Source organism: Gossypium hirsutum, chromosome A01 (genome assembly GCF_007990345.1).
Source record: "Gossypium hirsutum isolate 1008001.06 chromosome A01, Gossypium_hirsutum_v2.1, whole genome shotgun sequence".
Taxonomy (NCBI): Eukaryota; Viridiplantae; Streptophyta; class Magnoliopsida; order Malvales; family Malvaceae; genus Gossypium; species Gossypium hirsutum.
In genome coordinates, this window is record NC_053424.1 from 118,548,303 (window position 1) to 118,555,938 (window position 7,636).

The 7,636-nt window shown below is 37.4% G+C and overlaps 1 protein-coding gene across 1 annotated transcript; it reads right to left on the reverse strand.

Annotated features, from left to right (window-relative positions):
* Window positions 1-4,782: 4,782 nt before the first annotated feature.
* Window positions 4,783-7,180, reverse strand: LOC107957994 (probable proteasome inhibitor). Its single transcript, XM_016893633.2, has 9 exons — window positions 6,827-7,180; window positions 6,567-6,738; window positions 6,313-6,462; window positions 6,133-6,216; window positions 5,543-5,620; window positions 5,408-5,439; window positions 5,266-5,329; window positions 5,097-5,174; window positions 4,783-4,994 (listed from the first exon to the last, which is right to left on the reverse strand). Exons 1-9 carry the CDS (start codon window positions 6,999-7,001, stop codon window positions 4,922-4,924), a joined length of 906 nt encoding a protein of 301 aa, XP_016749122.1. The 5' UTR covers window positions 7,002-7,180; the 3' UTR covers window positions 4,783-4,921.
* Between the last annotated feature and the right edge of the window lie 456 nt (window positions 7,181-7,636).

The window sequence follows — 7,636 nt, forward strand, 5'->3', positions numbered from 1 at the left end:
AGACTTGAAAAATCGACCTAAGCCTGGTCATCCAGAAGATAGATGCTGGTTTAGACCAGATGCTCTATGTCAATATTGCAAGAAAAAAGGGGCATGTTGAAAGGGTTTGCAAAAACAAAGGCAGACCTAGGCAAAATCAAGCACAACAGAAAAATATTGAAGCTCAAGTGGCTGAAGATAGTAGTGACCATGAGGAGCGGATCTTTACTGTGTCATGCTCAGCTGGCCAGAAGAATGGCTCAAAAGGATGGCTTTTGGACAGTGGTTGCACTAACCACATGTCACCAGATGCAACAATTTTCAAAACCTTGGACAGAAGCTGCAAAATCAAGCACAACAGAAAAATATTGAAGCTCAAGTGGCTGAAGATAGTAGTGACAATGAGGAGCGGGTCTTTAGGCAGACCTAGGGAAAATCAAGCACAACAGAAAAATATTGAAGCTCAAGTGGCTGAAGATAGTAGTGACCATGAGGAGCGGGTCTTTACTGTGTCATGCTCAGCTGGCCAGAAGAAGGGCTCAAAAGGATGGCTTTTAGACAGTGGTTGCACTAACCACATGTCACCAGATGCAACAATTTTCAAAACCTTGGACAGAAGCTGCAAAACCAAGGTGAAAATTGGTAATGGGCAGTTTATCAAGGTTGAAGGAAACAGGGATGTGCAGATATGCACTCCCACAAGCAACAAAATCATCTCAAATGTATTGCTAGTACCTGAGATTGATAGGAACCTTCTCAGCATTGCTCAATTGCTGGAGAAAGGCTATTCAGTTGTGTTCAAGGGCAAGGAGTGCCAAATTGCTGATCCAAATGGATCAAACCTCATGTCAGTCACTATGACTTATAAATGCCTTGAAGTCAACTGGCAAAATGACTCAAACTCAGCCTTCACTGCCTCTATTGAAGATTCCAAGCTCTGGCACCAAAGGCTTGGTCATGCCAATTTTAGATCGATCGCTCAAATGGTCAGTGAAGAATTGGTTGAAAATTTCACTAACACAGTTGAAAAAAGAGGATATTTGTAAGGTCTGTCAGATAGGAAAACAAGCTAGACAGCCATTTCCTGTAAAATCAACCTGGAGAGCTTCAGATAAGCTGCAGCTAGTACACACTGATGTGTGTGGCCCCATGAACACTCAATCATTGAATGACAGCAAGTATTTCATTCTTTTCATTGATGATTTTACAAGATACTATTGGATTTACTTCTTGAAGAACAAGTCAGAGGTAACTTCTGTATTTTTGAAGTTTAAAGCTGCAGTAGAGACTAAAACAGGTTGTAAGTTGAAGATCTTGAGGTCAAACAATGGGACTGAGTATACTTCATCCGGGTTTAATACCTTTTGCAATGAAGCAGACATTAAACACCAGCTCACCAACACTTATACATCTCAATAAAATGGTGTAAGTGAAAGGAAAAATAGAAACTTGATGGATATGGCCAAATGTTTGCTATTTCAGAAGAATTTGCCCAAGACCATGTGGGCTGAAGCAGTTAATACTGCTGTTTATATTCAGAACAGGCTACCAACCAAGGCATTGGACCATAAAACTCCATTTGAAGCCTGGTTCAGGTTTAAGCCATCATTGGCTCATTTGAAGGTCTTTGGTTGCCTATGTTATAGCCATGTACCAGGTGTGAAAAGGGACAAGTTGTCAAAAAGGGCCAAACCTGGTATTCTGGTAGGCTACAACTCAATCAAGAAAGGATATAGGATCTTGGATCCTTCAACAAACAAAGTCCAAGTGTGCAAGGGTGTAGTGTTTGATGAGAAGGCATACTGGAGTTGGGAAAGAAATGAACCCCAGGATGTTTCTGAAGAACTCATAGCAGGTCAGATTGAACCTGATCAAGTTGGTCTAGAAATAAGCATAGATGATGTGCCAATTAGAAGGACCAGACCCTTAGCTGAAATTTATGAAAGAGCACAAGTTGCTATAGTGGAGCCAACAAGTTTTGAAGAAGCTGAAGCTAATGAAGGGTGGAAGCAAGCCATGATTGATGAAATTAAGATGATTCAGAAGAATCAGACATGGGAGCTGACTGAAAGACCTACCAATAGAAAGACCATTGGTGTCAAATAGGTCTATCGAGCAAAACAGAATGCTGATGGCAGTTTAAACAAGCTGAAAGTTGTCAAGGGGTTCAGTCAACGATATGGTCTGGACTACATGGAAACTTTTGCACCAGTAGCCAGACTTGATACAATCAGATTGTTAATTGCTTTGGCTGCACAAAAGCAATGGATCATACATCAACTGGATGTGAAGTCAGCCTTTCTCAATGGATTCCTTAAAGAAAAAATTTATGTAGAATTACAACCTGAAGGATTCAAAGTGCCTGGTGAAGAGCACAAAGTGTACAAACTGAAGAACGCCTTGTATGGCCTGAAACAAGCTCCTAGAACTTGGTATGCTAAGCTTGATAGCTACCTGATTAGCTTAGGATTCGAAAAAAACATCAGTGAACTAACACTATATGTCAAGAAGGAATAAGCTGAAACACAGCTCATTGTGTCCCTTTATATTGATAATCTCTTAGTAACAGGAGGAGACCAGATTATATTAGCTGATTTTAAGGCCAAAATGAAAGACATGTTTGAGATGTCTGATTTGGGGCAAATGACATATTTCCTTGGAATGGAGGTGTTGCAAACACAAAGTAGAATCTTCTTGGGACAGAAGACATTTGCTGCAAAAATCTTAAGTAAGTTCTCTATGGAGAATTGCAAGCCAACAAGCACACCTATGGCTATTGGAATGAAGCTGTCAAGCCAAGGGGACCATGAACAGGTCAGTGAATCTTCTTATAGGAGTCTAGGTGGTTGCTTATTGCACTTAACAGCTACTAGACCATATATCATGTTTGTTGTAAGTATGCTATCGAGATTCATGCATTGCTGCAACACACAGCATTTTCAAGCAGCAAAAAGAGTGTTTAGGTACATCAAGGGTACTTTGAGCCATGGGATATAGTTTAGAAAAACTGAAAATTTGAAACTGATAGGCTATACTGACAGTGACTGGGCTGGTTCAAAAGATGATATGAAAAGCACTTCTGGTTATGCATTCACAATAGGCTCAGCAATCTTCTGCTGGAGTTCAAAGAAGCAATCGATAGTGGCTCAATCAGCAGTAGAATCTTGTTGCAGCTGCAAATACTGTTAATCAAGCCATTTGGCTGAGAAAAATCCTAGCTGATTTGAACCTACATCAAAGGGAAGCAACAGAGATCTTTTGTGACAATAAATTTGCTGTTGCAATTGCAAAGAACCCTGTCTTCCATGGTAGAACTAAGCATTTTAGCATCAAGCTACATGTGGTAAGGGAGATGGAACAAGCTCAAGAGGTGGAGCTGATTCATTGCAATTCTGAAGAACAAATTGCTGACATCTTCACAAAGGCTCTTGGTGTGTCAAGGTTTATCAAATTAAGGAAACAGTTAGGAGTTAGCAGCATGGAGACCAAGGAGGAGTGTTAGAGAATGGCCCTCCATGCAGCTCATGCAACCAAGGAGAAATTCATGCACGTAAGAATTCATGCACATAAGTCTTACGAATGAAATATGAAGAAGTAGCTGCTGCAGCATTGCCAGATGAAATACATACAACTGAGGATGTTAATGCTACTGTTCCATCTCAGTTTCATTTTGTTACTTTTAACAATGTTTTGTAATCTAGTTTATTTTGAACTATGTTTGGATGACAATTGATGTAACTTGATGGTAAAAGAGCTGATTACCAGCTTTGCTTAAGTGTGCAAGTCAAATTTATCTAGTTCCAATGAATTAAGTGGAGTTAGGTAATGTTTAGGTGATGTATTTGTTGTTTTTGACTAGCCATTGTCTGGTATATGTAATGGTTTCATGCCAAAGTTCATTGTAATGAAAATTCATTAGAATTTCATCCAAAATACTCTCTCTTTCTTTGCTTTCATTCTGTTTTTCGAGCTCAAATCTCAAACTTGAATTTTCAAGTTTTCTTCATTCTATATCTAGATTCATTACATTGTTGCTTAAGTTCCTGACTAAAGTTCATACTTCCTCCAAATAAAATGTCCCAAAACCCCAACAAGCTTCTTGACTGGCAACGGTGCTGCAGATAATCCATCGCGAGCATGTTGCTTGGGTGCTCAAGCTATTGCTTACAAAGCACAGACCAAAGACAACCGATAGGCTACATGCGAGTGCCTTGTTAATGCATTAGCAAATATTGGCACATCTGACTCATTCACAGCGCGAGTACCTTTAATTGCTACCCAATGCGGTATCGACGTTTCTCTTTCCCCAATTACCGGTTACAGATTATTTAATTTAATTTAATTTATATTAAATTTTATTTATATTTCATATGGTAATTTTATTGTAAGTGTTTTGACTTAAATTCATCATGATTAAGTTATTACCATTAATATATATTAGTAACTCTAAACTTAATCATCAAGTACAAAAATTAATAAACGAGCTTAATTGAGCTTGAGCTCAAAAACAAATGTTCAATCAAGCTCAAGCCAATTATTGAAATCCAAATTTTAAGTTAAGCTTGACCGTATTTGAGCTTGATTCGGCTTGATTACACCTCAACCCATAACTTCTCTAAACACATTAATCAAAAGAAAAACACGCTTATAACACACATGAACTCACATCCTCCTAATTGTTGCAAGAGCAATGAGATACTTTTAAGTTTATAAGTACAAAGCTCAACATAGACAAAGGCAATGGAGGAACATAAAAAGGGAGAGTTACAAAAGCAATTAACATACTATTCAATTTGCTGTATATTTGTTATCAAAGAAAAAGCACTATTAACATGCTTAATATATTATTTTAAGTATAATCTTTAGATCCTTCACTTATATTTAACAGAATAGTAAAAGATATCAAATCCATGGACAAACCAAAAGGACCCTAAATTCTAATCTATATAAAATCCCCACCCCCAAAATGCTCTAGGTCCGGATGAGTACCACCACCAGGCCTCCGTGGCGGATTTCTGCAAGAAAAGGCAATTAGGTATCATGTTATTGCTTATATCATAATAAGTTAGAAATCAACTCGATGGATCGAAAACAGCGATTAGCAAGTTCCAATGTACCTGATAAATCGATTAGGCTCAAAACCAGGAACACCAGGTGGACCATATGGATCAAAACGAGCACCAGGAGGAACACCCCTGTTTCAAACAAATCCATCCAAAATAAAATCTTTATACTAAGTAAGCAGTGCCAACACAAACAGAGTAATGAAGATAGATAAGAGCTCACGGTTGTGCGCCAGGGAAACCGTGATCTCCACCAAGTCCACCGAACCAACGAGGATCATTTGGTCCTGTTTCCACATTATAACATCATGAATTCAAAGGGTTTTACGTGAATATGCACAATTACAAGTTGAAATGTTGCATACCTAGAAGCATGTCGCCGCCACCGAAATCACCCCTGAAAACCATTTAACAAATGAAAACACGCTCGAGTCAGAAACTAAAACCAACCGGCTAACCAATGGTGATTGCTAATATACTGATTTGCAATGAAAAAGTACCTGGTAGGATACATTCCAGCACCAGGCCCAGGAAACAAATATCTACCACCTACCGGATTAACGGGAGGAATAACTACCCTGTAAGCAAGTTTCACAATTTTGATGTTCATATGAGCTATCAGAAGGAAGATAATGGATATACGAGGACAATTAACCTGACTCATAACACGGGAAAAAAACCCTCTAAACATCTAAAACAAAATCTATTGCATACGCAATCAGAGGAATCATGGATTTGTTGTTCCACTATACTACTGCAAACAGCTTGTTCTCTTAAGGAATGTAAACCAAAATGACGGAAGTTACTACCAAGTATTGCTTAAATCCGGAAATCTTACACGTACCTAAACATTGTCAACAAACCTAATCTACAAGTTGGTCAATGAATATCATGCATAATCGAAACTTGGTTACCCATACAAACATGAAAGCTTAACCTTGCGAGCTCAGTAATGAAGTTCCATAAAGGCAAATAAGAAATCGAAAAACATAAACAAAGAACAAAAACAATTATCTACAAACCGGATTAAACCAAAATTGAAAAGTTAAATGAACAAAAAAGAAATTGAAAAAGAAAATGCAAAAGATACCCTGACGGATGAGGCTGAGGGCCTGTCGGTTCATTTATTCTAACACCATCACCGTTCACATTGCGCCTTGACCCTGTTTCTAAGCTACAAAACACGAAACGAACAAGGTACATAAAATGGAAAATAAAATCATTCATTCCTAGAGAATTCTAAAAGCCTAAAGTTAGATCAATTAATTACCTAGATGGATTGCTTGATGAACCCGAAGTCGAAACCGAACCATATAACTTGGATATAACTTCTTTATCCAAATTACTCACCAACTTATCTAAATTCTTATACTGAGCAGAGTAATTTCCATTTCCATTCTCTCCAACATAGTTACTAATACTGAAAATAACCATACAAATCCCAAAAAAAAAATTTAAACAAATTATGCACAAATTCAACTAAAATAGATACAAAAAAGAAAAAAAAGGGAAATGATAAATTACTCTATTTCAAGATGAACAGGCTGAGAACTGCCATGAGCTAAAGCATCAACAAGCAATTTCCCATTCATTAAAAGACATTTAACCAACACTTTATTCGATCCTTTATCAGGATTTGCATAAACAAACGCGTAATGATCCTCAAATTGGTTCCAATTATCAATTCCCACTTCATCTTCAAAAAAAGAAATAAAAAAACCATTTTCTCAGGAAAATAAAAGAATGATATAGCAACAATCAAGAGGGGAAAAGACGAGGAATACAAGTAGATGGCGAGGAGATAACGTTTTCGGCTAAAGCGTTAGGACCGACGGCGGTAAGGACAAAACCCGATGAAAGAAAAGCGGCGTGAACGGCAAAAGCGATCTTGTCGGTGTCGTTTCTAAAGGAAGGTCTCGCCGCTCTAATGACTGCCATTACTGATCTCTCGTTCGACATATTGAAGAAAAAAAATTGTTTTTTGATCGATTACAAAATTTGGGTGTCTGATAAGTGATCAAATGAGTTTGTAGAATAAGGAAAGGTTCGAGATTTTTGAGTGTCCGTAGAGGTTCTATAGTGAAGTTAACTTATGCTGCAAGCAGAGATATGACAGGTCAACTAAAGCTGTGGATTTGGGCTTGAATTTTAGTTATTTGGGGTTTAGGGTTATATAGGATTGAGGTTTGGGTTACCCTTTTAAACCACACTGTTTATTTCGTATAAATTTATTTAGAATTTTCCATAGCTCTCCTCTAACTCATAAATAGGATGATAATATCCTTCAACGTACTCGAACTCATGTTTCCTGTATTGTCAACAATGCTCATGCCAATCAAGCTAATACTCAGTCGACAAGCCTTTAAAGTTTTGAATATTTATATTTCAACATTTCAACCAAAGTCTAATTTATTATTTATATCATTTTTTTATAAATATATTTGTTGCGTAATTTTGTTTTCCCTACCTAATGAGTGTGCCATGACATAATAGAAATTTAACCGATTTGAACCTATTTATTTTTCAATCTTGCCTAATTTAACTTTAAAATTGGATAAATCAATCAATTATGACCTAAACTTGGAATCTAACAC

Excerpts from the sequence above, each read along its gene's own strand:
- LOC107957994 (XM_016893633.2), bottom strand. The coding sequence starts at position 7,001 with ATGTCGAACGAGAGATCAGTAATGGCAGTCATTAGAGCGGCGAGACCT. Across the intron at positions 6,463-6,566 it reads CCTGTTCATCTTGAAATAGA|TATTAGTAACTATGTTGGAG; the intron begins GTAATTTATCAT and ends GGTTATTTTCAG. Across the intron at positions 6,217-6,312 it reads TCATCAAGCAATCCATCTAG|CTTAGAAACAGGGTCAAGGC; the intron begins GTAATTAATTGA and ends CGTGTTTTGTAG.